The 22,816-nt window shown below is 43.4% G+C and overlaps 1 protein-coding gene across 1 annotated transcript in view; it reads right to left on the reverse strand.

The window, feature by feature from the left end:
- Positions 1-22,816, reverse strand: part of LOC136879168 (lysosomal alpha-mannosidase) — a 371,785-nt gene that overhangs the window by 199,493 nt on the left and 149,476 nt on the right. Inside the window, exons 5-8 of the mRNA XM_068228971.1 lie at positions 18,632-18,817; positions 16,059-16,267; positions 11,118-11,254; positions 5,834-5,967 (exon numbers count right to left, since the gene is read on the reverse strand). Coding sequence (XP_068085072.1) covers positions 5,834-5,967; positions 11,118-11,254; positions 16,059-16,267; positions 18,632-18,817 — 666 coding nt within the window. The remainder of the gene's footprint in view (positions 1-5,833; positions 5,968-11,117; positions 11,255-16,058; positions 16,268-18,631; positions 18,818-22,816) is intronic.

Below are 22,816 nucleotides of genomic sequence, written 5' to 3' on the forward strand. Positions count from 1 at the left end.
CCCAGTTTCAATGAACATTTCACATTGCGGCATCCAGATATAAATATTTTCAGTGCCGTATCAAGTCTGCCCAGACGCATACCGACTGGATAGCTGAACTGCGTGGTCTTGCTAATACATGCAAATTTGTATGTAACAGGGAGGGCTGTGGTACATCTTATTCAGATTCCCTCATTCGAAACATGGTCGTATTACATACGGCAGAGAAGAAAATTCGTTTTCGAAGCAATCAAACACAGTAATCGTACATTAGAAGAGGTACATCACCTGTCTGCTGTATACGAAGTCACAGCCCGTACGACCGCGGAAACAACCAGTTCCGGGGACACACAGGGACATAGCCAGCTGCGCGCTAAGCCCACCCCAGCTCGCAAGGTCACTCGACAGGCAACAAACAGCAAGTGAATGTTTCAAATACCATAACCAGCGCGAGTGTCGTTTCTTCAAGGCTACATGTAAGACACATACAGACAGTTTGTAAAGAGTGTATCCCCGACAGTATGTCAACAGAAGAGGACCCCCAACAAGCAGCCTATGGGCGTTGGTCAAGTTAATGCTGTTCTTCAACCCCACAACTCTACCAAGCTCATCTTTACTATTCATTTCAGACAACGATCAGTGAATTTTCAGCTTGACACTGAATCGCCTGTTTCGCTATCACGCCCACTACGCCTGCTTATATCCACCTAGTGGATCAATAGATCAATACCAAAGGCAAGATAGACATGCACGCTAGCTACAAGGATATTCACCGAACAGTCACAGCCACAACACTACTAGTATAATGGGCATGAATTTGTTCAACATTCTTGGTTTTCAGATGCATGACCGTAAATGTTATTTTTGACCCAAGCCCCATGGCCACTGTTACTCAGCTAACGGCTCAGTTTCCTGAAGTCTTTGAACCCGGCTTAGGCACTGCTCGAGATTACAAGGCTCACGTACAATTGAAACCCGGCACCACGCCCTAATTTTTCGAAGCCCGTCCTGTTATGCTCGCCCTGCGTGAAAAAGTCGACGAAGAATTACGCCGATAGCAAACCGAAAGCATTGTCACTCCCGTGAACTCCAGCAAATGGGCCACTGATCTAGTAACAGCTAAGAAGCCATATGGAAAGGTTCCTTTGTGTGGAGATTTTCGTTCAACTATCAATAGTCAGCTTGAAAAGGACATCTTCCCTATTCTCCGTCAAGAGGGCCTGTTCCAGCAATTGGCAGGAGGATAGTATTTCTCGAAGATAGATATAAAAGATGCGTATCTGCAACTTCCACTCGATTAAGAATCTAAGCACTATCTGACCCTCAATACACCGGTAGGTCTTTTTCAATTACAGAGGTTACCTTTCGATGTATCCTCTTCAGCTACTATTTTCCAGAGATACCTGCACAAAATCACAGTTTCGACTCTCGGTTGCACCAATTATATGGATGATATTGTCGTCACAGGCAAAGACAATTAGGAACATCTTCAGAATCTCCAGCACTTACTAAGCAAGTTAAAGAATGGGTTGCGTGCTAACCTAGACAAGTGTAGATGTTTTCAGCCACAAGTACATTACTTAGCCCATTACTTACCCTAGTGATCGGAATGTCACCGCTGTACTCGACATGCCAGTCCCTGAAGATTTGAGGCAGTTACAAGCATTTATTGGGGAAGCAAACTAATATCGTAAATTTATTCCCCGCCTTGCTTCGGTAGCCGCTCCTCTGAATGCGCTTCGCAGAAAGCGAGTTAAACTCCTGTGGTCTTCTCAATGTCATCACGCCTGTCAGGCAAGCCCATCAAACTCTCGCATTTCCAGCCTGGAAAACGCGTTACATTAGCAACGGATGCAACAGACTATGACCTAGGAGCAGGATGGCAACGGTCAGGAGCAACCAATCGCTTTTGCTTCTATAACTCTCAGTTCTCATCAGCGTAACTATTCTCAGATAGAAAAAGAAGCATTAGCCATCATCTATGGTGTCAGACATTTTAAAGACCCCTATGGCAATAATTTCTTAATCATCACCGACCATAAGCCATTGGTCCATTTATTTAATCCTGGTAAAAATGTACCAGACCAAACTCTCCGCAAACTACAGCGATGATCTCGTTTTCTGTCTGATTATTCTAATCAGATAACATACAGGAGCACTTTACAGCATTATAATGCCTACCTGCAGGTCCTGACACAACCTTCGACGCTGAAGAAAAGAATTGTTTACACCTACCCGCCGAATTGCCCAAGCTGCAGATACGGACAATTCCCTGGCTCACAGAATGGACGGCCGACCGCTCCCAAGCTATCATCTGAGGCTGTATCTTTTCATAAGTTCCAAGATCGCCTTACTGTCCGTGAGGAAGTATTATTATTAGAAGTAGGCACTCATTTCCGAGTCATCATCCCAGCCAGCCTTCGCAAACGGGTGCTGCACTTACTCCATGAAGGACATTGGGCAATTAGTCCACCAACACCACTATTGGCCCGACATTGATACTCAAATTGCCAACACGATCAGATAGTGTGACACTTGTCAAACACACCAGAATTCACCACCTGCTCACCTCTCCCCTTGGCCACCAGCAGATAGCCCATGGGAACGGGTACACATTCAGTACGCAGGACCATTCCTAAATTCAACGTGGTTGATTGTAATCGACACTACGTCTCATTTTCCTTTCGTAGTCGAAATGAGCTCTTCCACTACGGAAGAAACCATTTGTGCATTACAGCGGATATTTACAACTGAAAGTTTACTTCAAACTATTATCTCCGATAATGGACCTCAGTTAATATCAGCCAAATTCCAGGATTTGTGCGCAAGAAATGGCATTCGCCATATCTTGACACCTCCATTCCACGCGCAAGCCAGTGGAGGAGACTTTCAAGAAGTCCATTAAGAAAGCCGTCCACTCTGGTCTCCACAAAGACAACAGCTTCTGGGAAACTACAGGACGATCAGCTCAGAAGCTTCATGGACGAACTCACCGAACTATGCTTTCTCTTTTGCAGCCTGTCATTCAGAACCAACCACAAGTTTCAAACTGGTGACAAGGTCTATGCCAGCATCCAGCCTGGGTACCTGGTGTCATCAAACGTCCTTTGGGAGCCCAAGTGAGCAGGGAACAGACAGCCGGCAGGATCGTATGTCGACGCCAAGATCAACTCCGCAGGTGGACTTACCCTGTGCACACCAACAACCTATCTCAGAAAGAGCATTAGACCAGTTCATTAATATGGTGAACCTGTACTACTGCAACACCCCAACGGAGATGGCCAGCTCTTCAGTCCAACAGGTCGACGTTTTACGTCGTACCTGCGCGCCACAGTCAACACGGCAGAGTTCAGCGCTGGATAATGACGTCACGCCTAGTTTCAGTATAAAGTGGCACGCAGGATGAGCTGCGACACACTGGCCTGGTCACACCGTACTCCAGCCACTATTTGAGAATGTGCTCTGGACAGGTCATGCACGCGCAATTTTCTCTCTCACTGTAGTCTTCTTTGCCTTCAACAGATTCTATGTCCCATTATACGTTGTACACAAGGACTTAATTCCTTACTCTTGATTTCATGTCCTTTATGATAGGGCTTCCCTTAATATTTGTGTTCTGAATGGAAAATTCAAAATTCCCATGGAGGGAATTACATATTTTTCACCAAAAGAGCATGTCAAAAACATATCAGATGTAAGGCTTTTCAGGCGTTTGCTCTATTAACCAGCGTTTCGTCTTAGGTCTGACACTAGACTCGTCAGAGTGGGATGTGTCAGACCCTACCCACTGACGCTGGGGTGTATGCAGGTGAACTTATTAGAAGCCTATATATGAGGCACAGTCTGATAACTGCATACGGGAGATAAATCTCCACAATGGAATTATTGTCCGCCTAGCAATTCCGAATGGAAAATTCTAATGAAAATTCTAATTCGAATTCGAGAATTTTCCATTCGGAATTGCTAGGCGGACAATAATTCCATTGTGGAGATTTATCTCCCGTATGCAGTTATCAGACTGTGCCTCATATATAGGCTTCTGATAAGCTCACCTGCGGTCGGTAGATGGAGAGTGGGTTGTTGTCCCATAAGCTCTGTACTCTGACCGGCCAACCGAGCAGAGGAGAGGTGGTCACGGCTCTACCGTGGCTCTACGCCTCTGCATTCGGGAGACGGGCTTGGGGCACAGTGCTGTACTTCTCGCCTGGCCTCGCCCGTCGGCTGTCCTGAGAATGGTTTTCCGTGGTTTTCCATTCTTCTGCACTAGACGAATGCCGGGACAGTTCGTAGTGTAGACCACGGCCGCCCACCCCCTCACCTTCTCCGCACATCTCCTTCACCGTAACAAATCTCCCGGCCTGAGAGAGGCCCGCCTCCCCCTTCAGGGGAGGAATGAAAACGTTTAGTAGTAGTAGTAGTAGTAGCTCACCTGCATACACCCCAGCGTCAGTGGGTAGGGTCTGACACATCCCACTCTGACGAGTCTAGTGTCAGACCTAAGACGAAACGCTGATTAATAGAGCAAACGCCCGAAAAGCCTTACATCTGATATGTATTTGTGTTCTGGCAACGAGAATATTATTGTGGCTTAAAGCACACTTAGAAACTGACAACAGTCATTCCCACTAATAAGCAACACTTTCTAAATAATGTACATAGTTGATTTTCATGGTCACCAGCGAGAACAGCCTTTAGTCTCAGTGCAATTTAAAGTGAATGAATACTTGTAACTGGTCAACCAATAAAAAAGTTCGTGTTTGCTTTTGTACAAAACACAAGGAGCATACAGCACTTTGAGGTAATTCTTTCTTGAGCGACAATAAATTCCAAAATTAAAATCGTATGTGCCCAGATTAATATTTAATGGTGTGTTGAAAGTTGTGTGAATACGTGCACAGACGCACTATGAAGTACCGTAGCGCGTGTCTGGAGTCTTGGATGGGTTTGTTCAGAAGAGGAGCAACACTAGTGTAGAACTAGAAGTGAGAGCTGCACTCCAATTGTACAGCGACCACTAGTGATAGCCCAGTGACATCACATCACGTCGTGCTAGTTCGAACTCCACAACACTCAACTGTCCGTATGCCACACGTCCGAGCGTTCGACACCGCCGACAGTCAAACCCTGTCGTACTAGTGGCTGTCTTTAAACACGGTTAACCAAGAATATTCGTGAACATTTTTTGCGGTTAATGAACCAAAAAGCGTGTTCATAAACTACGTTTGTAAACACAATGTCTACTACTTTCCTGAATTAAACTTTTCATTAACTTTTCGTGTTTTCGCTAACATTTGGGTTCGCACATGCACAAGGACGCAATTGGACGATCGAAATGCTTCACATACTTCAGGCACAATAACTGTAGGAGTCACAAGTTCTAGCCTGTCATTAATGCAGATGGCTTGATCATTTCTTGCAATTCCGTGCCCAATTACTGTCAACAGCAAGAACTGAAAGTCATGTAGATTACTGCATCATGAATTAAAAGTTCGAACATACGTGTTCTCCCCAAACTTAATTGTAAACGCGTTTGAAATAGTTTTCTTTGCCACACTTTGTGTGTAAGCTTTTGTCTAATTTTAGTCACAAAAATAATGGAAGCTGCAGCTGTATTTTCTTCTTCCTCACGCTATCGATTGCAAACTTACAAATAGCTTTCTTGATGTGGACAGAATATTGAAGAAGTTTCTCAAGTTTGTTGTAGACTAGGTTTTAGCCGGCTTCCAACTGTAGTGTAGGATTGTGATTTTACATCAGCCACAAGCTACTGAACAACGCGTTTCCACACGTTCAGCCTCAAATAAACAGCATTAAATAATAATCTGGGCACATACAGTACAGTAGCCGTCCTTACCGAATGAGTTTGTCCATGTTGATGAAGTCTGATGGCGCACTTTGGTATTGGAAATCGTCTCCCATCACAATCGCTATGTTGTCCGTCCTGTAAAACTTAGCCTGTTCTTCGCAGTAGTCAATAAATTGCTGGACCTGAAATATAATAATAATAATAATAATAATAATAATAATAATAATAATAATAATAATAATAATAATAATAATAATAATAATAATGTTGACAGCGTTGTACGGTGACGCCACAAAAGGTGTGACGGAACTGTAACCAAAGCAACCCACACATCTTCAGTTTATCGCAACGGAAATTTGTACGAATAAGTGAGCGATAAACTGAACGAAAAACTGAACTGAAGAGCAGCTTGATATTTTCCATCATTTTGTTCAGTTTTGTGCCAAATCTGGCGGATTTCGTTGTAAGTGCGGTTGCTACGTGTTTTGTAGTTAGCGATTGAAGAAATGAGCCACTACGCGGTGGTAGGTTGCTGTATGTCGAATGGTCGTTTACATGTCGATAGACTTTTCTTGGTCAACCAGGAAGAGAACTTTATTGCAGCCAAATGGGCATATATACGGTAGATTAAACTATTATAAGCAAGAATCACACCACTAGCATTAATTTACATTTTCAGTAGACCACAAGGCATTTTCCTCGTTTAGTGCACTTGCTGAAATGGTAGCGTTCGCAATGGCCTTCCTACAACTTACAAATGCACTGCTCAGACGCGAGTACATAGCTTACAGTGAAAACAATGCATTTGCAGCCTATTTAGAGCACTTTGCATATCATTGTTTGGTCCAAACGCTTGAGCATGGCATCTGTCGAGTAAAATTCCAGGTCGAGTCCTCTCGTTTCTTCTATCTAATTTGAAGAACCACGTGTTCCAGTTTTGTAGATGGGAGCTGCATTCTGATTCGTAGATCTTCCAATAAAAATGTCTCAGAGGCTAGTAAGAATGCCAATCTTGAGAGTCATTATAGAATCACGATGACGAGACGTAGACGTCGTCACAGGAAGCTCCAGCTCTTTTCTGAACGTATAACGAAGGTTATTCACTTTTTAACACTTTCTCTCGCCGCATTAGGTTCAGTTGGTCACAGTTTTTAATGAGGCTGTCATACGCCGCGGCTTTCTTCACCGGTTTTCGGTGTCCCACAGATCGGGCAACGAACGGTAAGCCTCTATGAACATTATACACAGTTCAAAAAAATTAGGGGAACATGTTTAGTTACGTCTGGTATGTAAACGTTAATTTGGTACATGGGGTTCCAATGGTCGTACAGCATACCTTGAGACCTTAGCTACTCACTTATACACCATCTGTAGGCGTAGCCATGAATTATACTGTCAGGTGACCCCTCAAAACAAAGTGAATAGCGGTGAGTCGGGTGACGTTCTAAGGAACACAGACTACTGCTGTCATTTGAACACGTTGTACGTAAACCACAACATCCCATGAGACATGTTTACGAGGTTAAAGTCGAAAGGGCCATCACATTGACCCAGAAGGGATAGACTTTTCGTCGTGTTGCTGTGGATCACAATGTCTCTCCGCCAGTTATTCACCGCTTGTGGAATCGCTATAATGAGACAGGCCAGTTCACAAGGAGGGTTAGACAAGGTCGTGGACGCATGACAACCCCACAGAATGACCGATATATGACCATCTGTGCGTTGCGGCGTCGTTCAGCAACTGCCAGAGAACTGCAACAAGACCTAAGGAGGGTCACTGGAGTCACGATGTCTGACCACACAGTAAGGAACAGGTTAAGAGAAGTGTTCTTACGACCCAGACGTCCTGTTCGAGTGCCCCGTTTAACGCAGCAAAATCGCGCAGTTCACCTTCTGTCTGCCCGTACCCACGTCAACTGGCATCTTCGCCAATGGAGACCTGTGTTGTTCGCAGACGAGTCCAGATTACCCCTGACACACCGTGATGGACGTCAACGTGTATGGAGATGCCGTGGTGAGCAGTACATGCCAAATGTTGTCCAGGAAAGCGACCGATTCGGACAAGGTTCTGTGATGGTGTGCGGTGGCATCAGTACCGGTATTGATGGCCGTATGGATCTTGTTGTCGTCCGTGGTAATCTTACTGCTGCGGGGTAATCGAGCAGGTACTGCTACAGCATGTGTTGGTTGCTGCATCGGTGTTGGCCCACAATTCGTACTCAACCACGACAATGCCATGTAATACGCATCACCAGAGCTGTCCTCCGAGAACTGGACATTCAAGGGATGGAATGGTCAGCAGTGAGTTCCGGCCTTAATCCCATCGAGCATGTGTGGGATACGCTTGACAAAAGTGTTCGTGGGAGTCCTGTTTCACCACAGACACTTCAAGACCTCAAACTTTTTTTCGCCCCTATTTGGACATTTCCGTTTGTGTTCTGAAAACGGACGCGAAACCATAGTAGATTTTTGTATACTTCAACGGTAAAGAATAAAGGTTTAGTTGGTAATATACCTGGATATGATGTATTGTCTTGTGGAGCATGACATGCGTTCAAAAACATGTTCCCTTATTTTATTTGAACTGTGTAGTTGCCTCTTTCTTTTTAAGCTTGGTTCTTTCCATGGTCGCAAACAGACGATAACTGACTGACTGACAGATCCGTGTAAACTGCGCAGTTTGCTCCGCTCAGGAGTGACCTCACACGTGAAAATAGTTCCGATAAACTGAAGGTGTGTGTGGCCCTTGAGGTGTGAGACCATGTTACCGTGTACAAGTTGTGTGGGATAGGCTTGGCAGCAGTGTTCGTGGGCCTCGAACAGGCTTTCATTGAAGAATGGGACCTGATACCGCAACGTGATCTCCATCGACTTATACGGAGCATGCCATGTAGGTGCCAAGTTGTGATAAATGCCCTTGGAGGACATACACCATACTGAAGCTCTCCAACTGGGATAGAAATCCACCGTGGAGGACTGTTATCAAGTTTTTTAGCCCCTATTTGGACATTTCCGTTTGCGTTCTGAAAATGGACGCGAATCGATCGATTTTTGTATACTTCAAGTTTTTCTTTTAATCTATGTGTAACAGGTTGCGCTCAGTTTGGCGTCTTTCCACACGGATGGGAATTGGAAGGATTTGGAAAAGACGTCCGCCGTGGCGTATCTCAAAGGTATCAATCCAACAGTTGCCTGGTGTTGAAAATGGGACAACATGAAAATCACTTTCAGGTCGGGCGAGGCAGGACTCGAACCTGCGCTCTCCCGAGTGCATGTTGTTCTGTTTCCGTGCCCACGCCCTTAGGACCATTTCCAATGAAGGACATTATTCATTTTATTTTCGAGAAGGAGCTCTTAAGGTGTCCTGTGTTATGTTTATTTCTCAATTCATACAGTAGTATGTACTGTACACTCAAACCATTGTCAATAAATTATTCCGTTATGTTCCTTTGAAGTCAAAGTAATTATTTTATTCCTTTTAAAAACATCAACCTTCCCTGTCCTGACATGAGTTCGCCTGTCATACACATTTGCAAACCCATCACATATGTACGATGTGCTTACATGCCTGGTATGCATTCTGTGGCCGGAATCACACCCAGGAAACTGCTTGCGCGTCAATATGTCCTTGCCCGACTGCACGCTGTCTGATGCGGCATCCAGAACCGCGCATGCTGTTCTTATTGATATCTCAAAAAGTAACTCTTCTTCTTCTTCTTCTTTATCTGTTTACCCTCCAGCGTCGGTTTTTCGCTCGGACTCAGCGAGGGATTCCACCTCCATCGCCTTAAGGACAGTGTCCTGGAGCTTCAGACTCTGGGTTGGGGGATACAACGGGGGAGGATGACCACTACCTCGCCCAGGCGGCCTCACCTGCTATGCTGAACAGAGGCCTTGCGGGGGGACGGGAAGATTGAAAGGGATAGACGAGGAAGAGGGAAGGAAGCGGCCGTGGCCTGAAGTTAGGTACCATTACGGCATTTGCCAGGAGGAGAAGTGAGAAAGCACGGAAAACCACTTCGAGAATGGCGGAGGATGAAACCTCGAATGCCATCTTCAAGCCCATTGCGCTGCTGGTTGCAAGTAGCACAGTGTCTGTACGAGAATGAGCCCACGGTATTACATGTTCCTCGTTTTTAATATTTTGTCAGACTAAATTTTAATTATTATCAAATTATAATGCGAATGTCATGTAGATCTGCAGGTTCATTTGTGTACCTGTGAGGTCCTCATACCGGGTGGGAAAACTAAATTGAACGGCGATCACAGGAAACGCTGATTTCGATGCACTAATCGGTTCCTGCCACATGCACGACCATCTCTTAATTCGCACTTGAGATTTCATCGCCTTAATGTTTTCTGGTGTTCGAACTCTTCGGATAATTGCGGCTTTTCTTCGCCACAGAGCCTTTTCGCGTCATTTTATCACTAAGTTTTGCATTCAGACTTCGCCATAACATTTCCAGTCTTACACATTCCCGCACAGGTTCCCCACGGATCCTGCTTCGCATAACACGCGCTATTTTATCGTGAGCACCATACTCCTCCTCTCACTCACTCATTGAAATGAAATGGCGTATGGCTTTTAGTGCCACGAGTGTCAGAGGACATGTTCGGCTTGCCAGGTGCATATCTTTCAATTTGACTCCCGTAGGTGACCTCGCGTCGTGATGAGGATGACATTATGATGAAAAAAATGAAATGTCATATGGCTTTTAGTGCCAGAATATCCCAGGACGGGTTCGGCTCGCCAGATGCAGGTCTTTCTATTTGACTCCCGTAGACGACCTTCCCGTCGTGATGAGGATGAAATGATGATGAAGACAACACATACACCCATCCCCCGTGCCATTGGAATTAACAAATTAAGGTTAAAATCCCCGACCCAGCCTGGAATCGAACCCGGGACCCTCTGAACCGAAGGCCAGTACGCTGAGGGTTCAGCCAACGAGTCGGACTGAAATTATGATGAAGACGTCACATACACCCAGCCCCCATGCCAGCGAAATTAACCAATGGTGCTTAAAATTCCCGACCCTGCCGGGAATCAAACCCGGGACCCCTGTGACCAAAGGCCATTTAGCCATGGAGCCGGACACCCACGCATGCGGGACGTGTGAAGCCACCAGGTCAGTTCCTGTACAACACCGTGCACTCATTTTCTGACCAAAACTGGATGGACTGCTGTATGAAAGAACCCTCTGTCGTCACACTCTCTGTTATGTTAGGAAGGCGACAAGCAATGTCAAAGCAATTTGCATAAATCATATCATCACACTCAGTCTAATAGCGTAGAACTGCACTCTTGGTTTCTAAGACACACGACCCTGACCTTGACATCGACGTTGTAGTCTCTGCTACGGATGTCATCGACAACAGCATCACTCTTGCACAGAATGTCGAAACAGTAGCTGTCGGGTGCTCTGTGCATGTTGAACAGGACACTGGTGAAGATGTTGGATGCTAGACCTGTAAAGAATGATATTTATCAGAACATATACTCAAAAAATAGCATAAAGAACTTTCATTGGAAATTAAACACATGATGTGCAAATCTGTTTTATTGCAATTGCAACTAGTGGACGAGTGGACCGCGTGTATCAGAACTATACCGACAACATCATCAGGGACGCTCATTGATGGTGCAATCAGATTGGTGGAGAAAATGAGGTCTCTTTGTTAGCGATTCAGCCGCTACCTGTTGCTGTGCGTCGCTTCCCAGCCCCAGTAGGCAGTGTACAGTTTGTTATGCACAAATTGACTACTATGCGAACCCCGTAGAAAGAGAAGATGAGCTTGTACCAAGAATACAGGTGGCTTTTGAGGTCGTTGGGGATACACCACGCATCCTGAACATAGTCCAGAAGTGAACTGTGCATTGAAATAGCAGGGGACATATTGAACATCTACTGTAATTAAACCATTGGGCGTATTGTTTCTATCGTTCAGTACTTCATTCCACTTATAATGTTGAGAGTGAAGGGTGGCAGCCTTGCATCTTCGACAGAACGTTACTGCGACCAACAGACGAGCGGTACATTCCTAGACTAACAATGTGTACAGTGTCTACTTGTAATTTGTGTGGAGTTATGACTGTTTAATAAAAGAACTGTTGGTAATTAATTTAATTTCGTGTGGCTATTTCTAGCGGAGTGCAGGCCTTGTAAGGCAGACCCTCCGATGAGGGTGGGCGGCATCTGCCATTTGTAGGACACTGCGTGTTATTGTGGTGGAGGATAGTGTTATGTGTGGTGTATGAGTTGCAAGGATGCTAGGGACAGCTCAAACACCCAGCCACCCAACCAATGAAGGTTAAAAACCCCGACCCGGCCGGCAATCGAACCCGGGACCCTCTGAACTGAAGGCCAGTACGCTGGCCATTCAGCCAACGAGTCGGACAGAACTGTTGGTAAGAGAGAACGAGTCGAACGAGGAAACTTGTGCATACTCGCGGAACCTTATTCTCTATCTCAATCATACAGCCCACTTCCCCTCCGCCCTGCAGCACGGCGTCACGTGATTAGACCAGTCCGGGGACGGGCGGAGTAAAGCTGGTTAGCACATATGTTCTTGTGGTGTTATTGCTAGCTTATTGTGAATTATGGAGATTTGGTGTTTATGTTAATATATAGGTCTTGTGCGACAGTTCCTTACATTGGCAATATTGTGTATATAAGTGTAAGTAAATATTTATCAACAAAAATGTGTCGCCCTGTTATCGACGAATAAAGAAGATCTACACTCATGGGAGAGAACAATAAATTACTAAATAAATACAAATAAAACGGTTATGATGACAATGAAGCGAGATGGGAGAATTATTTAAAAGAACAATGAAGAAACAATAATAGTAAACTCGTTAAAAGATAACGCTTCAACCCACCGGATCATCATTTCAAATCTACATCAGAGAAAGAACATCGGCTGCCATATGAAATAGGAAACCTCACTAAATTTGTCCTCGAAATAACCAAAAGATTCTTCCGAGCAAAACTGGACCCAGTGCTTGCATACGGTATGAAACAATCTGGAAAGATCTAACAGTATCGGCCTCAAATGTCTGGAATGTGCCAAAGCAGGATTCTTGGCCTCCCAGAGTTGTCTCTGAGCTGAGATAATAGAAGACCTCCGACTGAATAGACAACTGACGTCCGTCCCACATGAGATGGAACTCCTTAAACACAGACGGGAAAAGAAGTCGGAAATTCACTTAGAATTTTCCTCTATGAACGTAACTGGACTAATCCGAACAACAACATACGGAGTGCCCTAGCTTGGCTAACAGTGCACAAGATGTGCATAAAACCTACCTTCCTGAGCCTTGTTCACTCTGCGATAGTCGCTGCGAACGGTACCACTTCACAAGCTGAACAAAGTCCTTGATGTACTACAGCTAAGAGAAATGAAAAACAATATCATTGCATTCACAGTTGTGTGCCTTAATGAGTAATTGAAGAGTGACTATATGGCATGAACGGGGCGCGAGTGGCGGTGTGGTAGTTCATCTCGAGCTTATTATTGCATTTATCTTGAAGTCAGATAAACAGTACTCACATCTGTGTTCACATGTATGTGAGTGCCTACAGCTACCAGATCGCGCCTATGTGCCAGTGGTAGGACAGCGTGGGATTTCAACTGCAATTTCCAGTACATCATGGATCAACGCGGGGCCAGGTGAAACCAGGACCTTCTACCAGCGAGATGGTGGTCATGGATAACTAAATCCATATCGACAGATGATAGCAGATTACACACCGAAATGATAAGTACATTCCAATGGTATCATAGCATGAAAATCCGTCTAAGGTCGAATTAATATGATAATTTAACTTTGTAGATAATAATAATAATCGTATAGCCTCAGCTACCGTGTGCAGACATTTCAATATGACTCATCTGGCTGTCTGCTCGTCAATTTCGACGTTCCGTTTTACTCTAGGTCCACTAGATGGCAGACAGAGTAAACCGAAACTCTCTTGGGCGTCTATGGCTGAGATTTAATGAATTTTGTCGGGTAAACACCAAATGTGTCACCAGAGATCTTTTAGATGCCGACATCGTACGACATGGAGTGTCGAATGGACATTTTTCCGCCCTTCAAAAATCCGACCACCTCTGCCGGGTTTGAACCCGCTATCTTGGGATCCGGAGGCCGACACTCTACCACTGATCCACAGAGGCAGCTACTTTGTAGATAAATTCAGCAGCATGCATTTTGATTTCATGTATAGTGTGTAAATAGCGAGGTATACGATTCTCAAAGGGGTATCGTTTTTTAATTAGCTTTACTTTCCTTGTCTTCTGGGTGATTAGTGGTTAATCAGCAAAGTTATCCCGGAGAATAAGCATGAATTAGTGATTACTGCCCTGTAAGTTGTTTTGTGTGTTTAGTGGAGCACTCGTAGATGGGTAGAGTCAAATAATTCAGGCTGACTTCTATGTATTTTCATTTTAAATCAGCTGGTAGGATCTTCCTAAGCTACGATTATTAATTGTCCAGGTGCTTCACAAATTAAAATCTTGCATGATTATAGACATTCTCCTCTAGTTTAAGGATGCTGACAAGTGAAAAAGGAAGACGACGACTCGAGGTACAAACCATTGATCTAGAAAGATATGCGAGTGTGTGAAATGGTATACTTTAATTCCCTGTCGGTAGAGGTCGCGTTAATATATTCTAGAAGGCATTTCAATATTGTAGATATTAAGTACATATGTTCGAGATTGAGGACGATTCAGAAAATATGTGAAGATATGCAGGACATGAGAAATAATAATAATGTAAGCCAGTAGTGTAATTCACTGAGGTATTGGAAGAGAATGAATAATATGTTAATAATGCCCATCGATGGTAGTATGCCCGGAACACATGTGGTAGATGAATTAATAATTAATCGTTTATTCTGGATGGAATTGTGTATCTCCCCTCAGCTGTTGTTAGCCTGGGTGCGTGTCCATACGCGAGTGATTTATGGCCTCAGAGTAGAGGGGTGAAAGAAAGGAGCGAGGCACCAGACCAGGGCTTTGTCCTCAAAACATGTGGTGCTTCTGACCTGCAGGGATAGTCTCGCTCATGTTGAACACAATACTTAAATATTTGCTTGTCTTTGCCTTCGGTAGGCTTTGTGTTTAATAAGCCTGCAGTTGATGTACTCCTCCAAATTAGGGTATTTAAAAAAGTCGTAGTTAGGAAATTTCAGATAGGACCTCGAAGTCAAGAAGGCGTGGTTCGATATCCTACTGGTATCGAAGTCCTTGGATCGATCCCAGAAGACTTCTGTGGGATCACAGATTTTGGAAGCATTGGAGTGCATTTATTGTTTGTTTACCATATTATGCATTTTATTGTTTGTGCTTTGTGTAACTGTATGATGATTCATTCTGGCGTTACAGGCTTTCCAGCGTTGTAATGTCTGCATTGTAAATATTAGTAATAAGTTTGTTTCACAGGAGAGACACGTATATTCAGGAGCGTGGTAATGTGTAATGTGATGTTAGTAAGAACTATTAATGAGAGGCGATGGCGGGATTTTCATAACTAGGAAATTTATTGATTTAATCAGGAATGTATTGATCCGATAACCTCGAAATCCGCGACTTAAGAAAGAAAACATTTGAGATGCCACCGTTTCATGTAATTTATGTGTTCTTTCACCATAAATTGGATATCCAAATGATATCATTATGAAAGTGAAAAGTCCCTAACATATGGCAATGTGTGATTTCGGCTTGGGAATGTCAGAATGCAATTCAAGAGTGTATAATGAACTAGTAAAGACATTAATTGGCATTACCCATGGGATACGTTAAGTGTAACAGGTCTTAAAAATTGCCACGCAGGCAATTACGAGGCATCTCGTGTGTGCATAAAAATTTTCCCTAATGATCTCTCAGTTTTGAATTTGGTAAAAATCAATTCTTATCATCTCTTATATTAATGTATTCCTCTTACTATAGTGCCCTACTTTCAAGATATTTATGTTACTTGCCCACTTTATTTTCACCGGACAGAACCATGACCCATATGCTCTCGAGCGTAGCCGTTGCTCTAAATGAAAGTAGGGAGGATGGGACTTCGATGCCCGGGTTTGATTCTCCGAAGTTCTTCATCCATAAGATACTTAGCACTCTGACGTTGCGCAGGTCTGGTACAGTAGTAATAAAAATCTGAGCTCTAGAATCCCAGAGAATCGGTAAACGTAAATAGGCTCAATTTACGATCGCCTGAAGTAGAACTTCACTCATAAGACACATCAGATTTGAAGCTGCTTACCCAGGTTGGGGCTGGGAGTCCACACGAACTCCATGGACCGAGTCTGCAGTCTGGCGCTCTTCTCAGCGAGTCCTAGTCTCGATATGAAGTGGCCCTCGAAGCCGAACTGGCTGAAGAGGGACGCCATCTCCCTGGAGTGGCCGTACGGATCTACCTGCCAGCCGATACGGGGCTTGGAACACTGTGACCCGAACATTTCCTCCAGTCTCCTAGAAAGAGAAAACAGCAGAAGTCACCTCCCATCTCCCTGAACTGGCCGTACGGATCTACCTGCCAGCCGATACGGGGATTGGAACACTGTGAGCCGAACATCCAGTCTCCTAGAAAGAGAAAACAGCAGAAGTCACCTCCCATCTCCCTGGACTGGCCGTACCGATCTACCTGCCAGCCGATACGGGGCTTGGAACACTGTGACCCGAACATTTCCTGCAGTCTCCTTGAAACACAAGTCACCTCTCATCCGAATACCTCGTCCAGTTTCCTACCAACAAGCGTATCGTCAGTAGAAAGGTTGAAGCGAAGTTCTTCCCTTTGCTTGGAAACACAGCACGACATATTTATAAATGTTGTGCTCTTGGTGCGCGAAATGTAAGGAGCTTCCTGCCAAGACTATAAAGGCGTGAACGGTTCTCGCGGAAGGCTGAGAGTTCAATTCCGCGTCAGGAAGTCGAGAAATTTAAGAAATAAGATTTCTACTTCCAGAGGTGCGCATCTACTTGAGGTTCACTCAGCCTAACACCAAAAATTAGTACCAAGTTAATTCCTGGGAGAAAAGGGGCCGAGCGTAGAGCAAACAACTTTACCCTTTCAAATACCAAGGTTACGGATAGTGGAAGCTTTTACGTTCCACACTTCCCAAGGCCTTCATGACCTGTACCGAGATGACTTTGCTTCGCAGGAACGGCATGACATCCAATAAATCAGTGGCTCTCAAACTGTGAAACTGTAAGTGGGATAAGGGAGCAACCTTTGGGGGGGGGATGAAAAATTTAATACGGAAATAACAAAGAACAAATTTAATTATATATGGACCCACGCTTTGCTTGAACTACGAGAATCTGTGTCACCCCCAAGCACATGTCTGAAATCCAGAATTTAGACCAACATATTTCATCCTTACTCATTAATTTGATATTGAGGTTAAAATCAGCTGTTTGTGAAACTTTCATACAAACAGGGTATCCTGTATTTATATTGTACTTGAGTCAGACACAGACTCTAACATTTCTTGTGGTGTGTTATAAAAAGTGTGTTTCATTTCACGATTTCGTCTTATTTACGATGTGTATTTAAAATAACTGTTTGTCATCAATTAATATAATTAATTTAATAATTAGTCAGGTACTGATACTTTTAGGTTGGAGTACTTTAAAGTTTTCGCTATGAGCGAAGGTTACAATCTCCTAATAGTTTGAGAACCTTCGCGATAAGTGATTTGACACCGAACACAGAACAGACATTCTAGCCTCTTGTAAGGACATGGAGTTCAATAACGCTGTTGCCTGCGCGCCATCAGACCGGGAGTGGTGACTCATGTTTTCTAAAGGCATAAATTACTGTCCTGAGAACTTTCTGTTCCATTTAGGCCGGCCATCGCTGATTACGGAATTTGCCAACGTGTGAGTTGACTATGATCTCGAATAGTAAATATTTTGTTTAATATTACATGAAGATTAGCACTTCCAAGGCTAATGTCACGTTGAGAATACAAAAGAGGAACAAGTAGTCTATTTAGGATGTGTGTGTGTTCTCGCAGGATGGTCAGTCAGAGTGAATCAAGGAGCAGTAAAGCGAATGCAGTGAGCTCGCCATCAACAGTATTCTGTAAGAAGGAAGTCAGCTCCCGGACGAAACTACCTTTACACTTTGCTGTACAAGAGCGAAAGCTACGTGGGCTGTGATTATGTTATTCATAAGTTAGAAATAACATACATAAAAGTAGCGAGAGTGATCGCTGGTACAAGCAGGTGGGAATGATGGCAGGAGGGTACTCGGAATGAGAAGTTGGATAATGTGAGGTGAATGGAGGACGATAGGTTACTTAGGAGAATAATGGACTTGTTCATGGAGGGTAAGAGGGGTAGGGGAAGACTGTTTAGACTCCACGTTTCCACCCTGTTTCATTCACCATCTGTAATTGTATCTTCAACTAGTGTGGCTGTGTATCTTGGAGAGTCAGAGTTTGAGATATGCGTCTGGAGACGAACCCTAAGGATTAAATGGGTTGAAAAGGGAACAAACAAAAGGATTCTGCAAGAAATTCAAGGAAAGGAACATCACGGGGAAGAAAGACCGAGGACGACCGAGATTTGTCTTCATTGTGGTTCTCGAGGACAGAAAAGAAGGCATTGACTTTACACATTGATGATGACTCTTCAACTGAGGTTGGCGTCTAGAAGGGCACCCGGCCGTAAAAATCATGGCACATGTCGACCCTTACATGACGAAAAGGGACTAAAGAGTAAACAGTTTTGAGCCTCGAGAGGCGCGTCTCAAAGTGAAGCCGGTAGAGCTCATAGTCTTGAAATGTGTGAACTCGTTTAGAAGATGTCAAACCCAGCTGACTCTCTCACCTGAATCCCCACGAGAACTGGTCTATGACGGCTTGGTAAGTCGTCAGAGCCTCGTCGTTCATACTCCAGCCTCCATTGACGATCTCCAGACGCCCAGTGTTGACCAGTTCCTTGACGTACTCCCGTCTCGCCGTAGGCTGTTCAGACCACCATCGCCACAGGTAGGCAACTTCAGCAATGACAAACCTGGAAAGCGATCCACAAAATATTTAGAAATGGGCAGCGAGTGGTCTTCACAGACACATGTGCTGTACAGTTCATTGGTAAAAGCGGTTTCAGATTCTGAAGGAGGAGAAACAATGGTCATTCACAGTCTGTAGAAAATCAAACTGCTGTGATAAGAAACGAAGCCGAAGCAAAAGACTGAGGCAGCGTGCCTCCCTCTCCATGTCCTGTGTGCAGAAGAGGAGGGATGAATTGGTAATCCCAAGTCAAAAGACACCATTGAAATTTGTAGGGAGAGGTAATTAAGACGTGCTGGTAAACTAAGAAATGGTCACTCACCCGCACATACACTCTCTTTTCACTTACGCCATGGGCCTTTCCTTCACTAGCTCTCTTTACAATTTCTAGGTTTTTTCATTAATTGGAACCAAGCAGTTTCCATTGAAAAGTACTCTGAATATCACAATTCCAAAGAATACGGAAAATGTTATTGATATGTTCAGTCCTCAGCTTCACGCAATATTTATTACGGCATTTAAAGTCCAATCCGATGGCGCATGCATGCGTGTACCTTAACATAATTTAAGCTTCACTGCAATTTCGTTTGGTTTCAGCAACGTTCGCTAATCACCGATCTGATTTCTTCAGATTCAACCTTGTTTTTATTTTATTTTTAATGAAAAGAACGCAGCAGAGAAGATGTGTCCAATTACAGCGTACTTAACAAATGTAAAATATAGCAGTGCATATATTATATAATGATATTGTAACGTTCCAGACGTTACAGTGTAATTATGTTAATTTTATTATGTGTAATTAATTCAGGAATTTAACGTCATGATATTTATTTTGGTATGTAATTGTATTATAATTCATGTTTAATCATTTGCTCACTATCATTTCATTACTTTGTAACTACGACTTGTAAACGAGGGCTGAATATCCTAATATTCACTTAGATTCTTGCGACATTCGTTTAAAATTAACTTGCAGTAGATTTCCTCTATCTTGCCACATCACCGAGGAAGAAGGAAGGACAAATTTAGACACCAAGTTCTGGGAAAAGCGAGCACGTGTTCACGCGTCCTAACGTAAGCTACCGTATTTCGACCAGAATTATTCAAACTGATCACCGCCTATATTTTCAAAGGAGCGTCATGTTGCCATGGATACTGAGTGAAAGGACTAATAGAAGAACAGTTAATATCATGGTTAAGACCCGTCAACTCTAATATCTAGAGTGGGGAGAGACGTGTCATCTGATTGGACCACGTGTAGCGACCTGTAATTAGCGCGAGAGAAGGTTATAAAAGGGCGTGTTGGAGCTCTTGGCGTCATTCTGATCGATATTCTTCTACGGATCTTCTACGAGACTTCTACGTGATTCTGATCGATATTATTCTACATTATTCTACTTGATTCTCTACTTGATTCTTCGTCTCGATACTTAGAAATTCTGAATGAGGGGGTATAACCACTCTCATCAGGAAGTACGTACAGCTCGGCTACGAGACCGGTTTGAACCAGTCTAAGTCAATAGGTAGTATTAAACCAGATAGAAATGAAACTTCAGAGCACATTTTCAGTAAAGTTGGAAGGATTCTTAATTGAGTATCCTCTCCATATAACCCAAGGTGGTTCTTCTAACTATGACTTAGGGCTTATCTCCAATATATGGGATAAAGCATAATAGGGAGTGTTAGTTTTGAAGTCATCTTCCAATTAGTGGTGGGTGCAATTTGCAAGGTAGGAATGGTACTTAGCTGCAGATGAAGAGATCTCAAAGACGACCGGTGATGTTCCAGCTACAAGGATGGAAGCTTTCCAAGGACCAGCAGAACAAGACTACATGGTGAGCAAGCGAGTTAAAGATATTGCAAGTTTTCGCGAAGTAGAGTCATTCAATTTTTTGTTAAATTCATTTTCTATTTTAAATTCAGTTCTCGTTAAACCGTCGTCATTTATATTCAATATAATAAATAGTATTTTTCTAGTTCACTTTAATCAATCTGCCTTAATTAGCCTTTTGATTTCTAATTCTCCTGCTTATTGATTAGTGCACTATCACCCCACCCCTGTGATAAGAGTCCGTCCAAGCTTGATTATAAATTTTTATCTTTAAGTCCTCAACTTAAAGATTGGCGCCCTTAGCTTGAATGGTTGCATTTCTCGTTCGATGATTGTTCTCCGAGAGGGGAAACCACATAAATGCCGCTCCAACGTGTGGCGAGAAAATCATTAAGTACGGAGCAGTTAATAACAGTAACGATATCAGAATTCGTATTATGGGCAAAATTTGGATATCCACGTTTCATTAGGAGTGTTTGATTGTGGGAAGGGTCATGGCTGATCAGACGAAAGAGGAGAGGATGTTGCGCAGTGGACGGGCGATAAAAGGCAATAACGTATTGAGTTCAGAGGAAGAGTTGTGTAGTCTAGTAGAGGAAATTGAAGATAGAAGTGTAAGTAGTATGGAGAGTGAAGGCAAGCAGAAAGAAGTCAGTATGGAGTCAGATGATAGTAGGATGGGGGGCGAAGTGGAAGTAAACACTAACAATGAAAGTAATAATAATGATCAGTTAATGGGAATGATGCAGTTAATGTTAAGTAAGATAGAGGACAGTAAAACTGAAATAAAAAGTGAATTGGAACAAATTAAAACAGATGTAGAACAAACTAAATCTGAGCTTAAAAGTGAATTAGAACAAACTAACACTAAAATTGAGAATATTAAATATGAACTTAAAGAACAGTTAGAGCAAACTAAAGCTGAATTAAGCAGGGAGATGAGGGAAAATAAGGAGGAAGCGAATCGGAGAATGGACGAACACAGTAGGCAGTTACGCGATCTGGTGGTAAAAAATGAACATTTTAATAAGCGATTAGAGGACCAGGAAAGGGAATATGTACGGCAAGGGAAAGAGGTAGAAGAAAAGTTTGCGGAGCAGAGAAGTGAATTCCTGGAATTAATGGGGAAGGAAAACAACTCTACTAGGGAGGAAGTAATGAGGCAGGTCACTAGTATTGATAAGAGAGTTGAGACTCAAAGAGGGGAAATACGGATATTTAAAGACCACGTCCAACAAGAGATTGACACAGTAAAGCTTAGAATAGAAGATGAGACCCGGGCAAGTGAAGAAAGGTTTGCGATAGCTGAAGAGAATAAGATTGAAATTAGGACATTGAAAGAGAAGCAGGTTAATTTGGAGAGCGAAATTGATAGGAGAGACAAAGAGGTAGAATGCCGGATAGAGAAAGCAGAAAATCAGTTAAAACAGGTGGCAAAGGATAAACAGGTTTTCACGGGAAGGCAATGTCTAGGAAATAGCTACATTAGGGAAATTGAACTACCTAAATTTAATGGGAAACAAACGAACCCGCTAGATTTCCTTAAGATGATAGAAAAACGATTTGAAAAGCGTCTAGAGGAAGGGTCTATGGACTGGGAAGACGTTATGGAAAATATTGACCATGCTTTTGTAGGAGAAACTCGGTCTTGGTTCATGGTATATAGGCAGACGATGACGAACCTGAAAGAATTCAGAGATAAGTTTAGAGAGAAATTCTGGAATGAAGCGATACAAGCTCGGGAGAGAGAAAGGGTGGTATTTGGGAGGTACAAACAGCATGAAGGAGTTACTATGACCGAGTACTTCCTGGCACATGTCATGATTTGTCAGAACTTAGATGGTATAACCGAGGGGTCTGATGTAGTAAGACTACTTTTGAGACATTTTCCGGACAGGGTGAGAGAAGCGGCCTGCATGCAAAAAGTTGGAACTATTCAGGAGATGGAGAACCTACTACGCAGTTTTGATGCGTTAGGTAACCTTAGGAGTAGAACGGAGAATATTCAGAACTTTAGTCATCACAACGGAATGAGACATAACGGTAGAATACAGAATCACGAAGCTCGCAATCAGTTCAGACCTCAGCAGAACAGCAGGAGCGGAGCACCTGAATATAGGACAGGAAATTCCCAACGGAGGCCAGAGCAATGTACTAATGAGTCCAACGTCA

The sequence above is a fragment of the Anabrus simplex genome, chromosome 8 (genome assembly GCF_040414725.1).
Source record: "Anabrus simplex isolate iqAnaSimp1 chromosome 8, ASM4041472v1, whole genome shotgun sequence".
Taxonomy (NCBI): domain Eukaryota; kingdom Metazoa; phylum Arthropoda; class Insecta; order Orthoptera; family Tettigoniidae; genus Anabrus; species Anabrus simplex.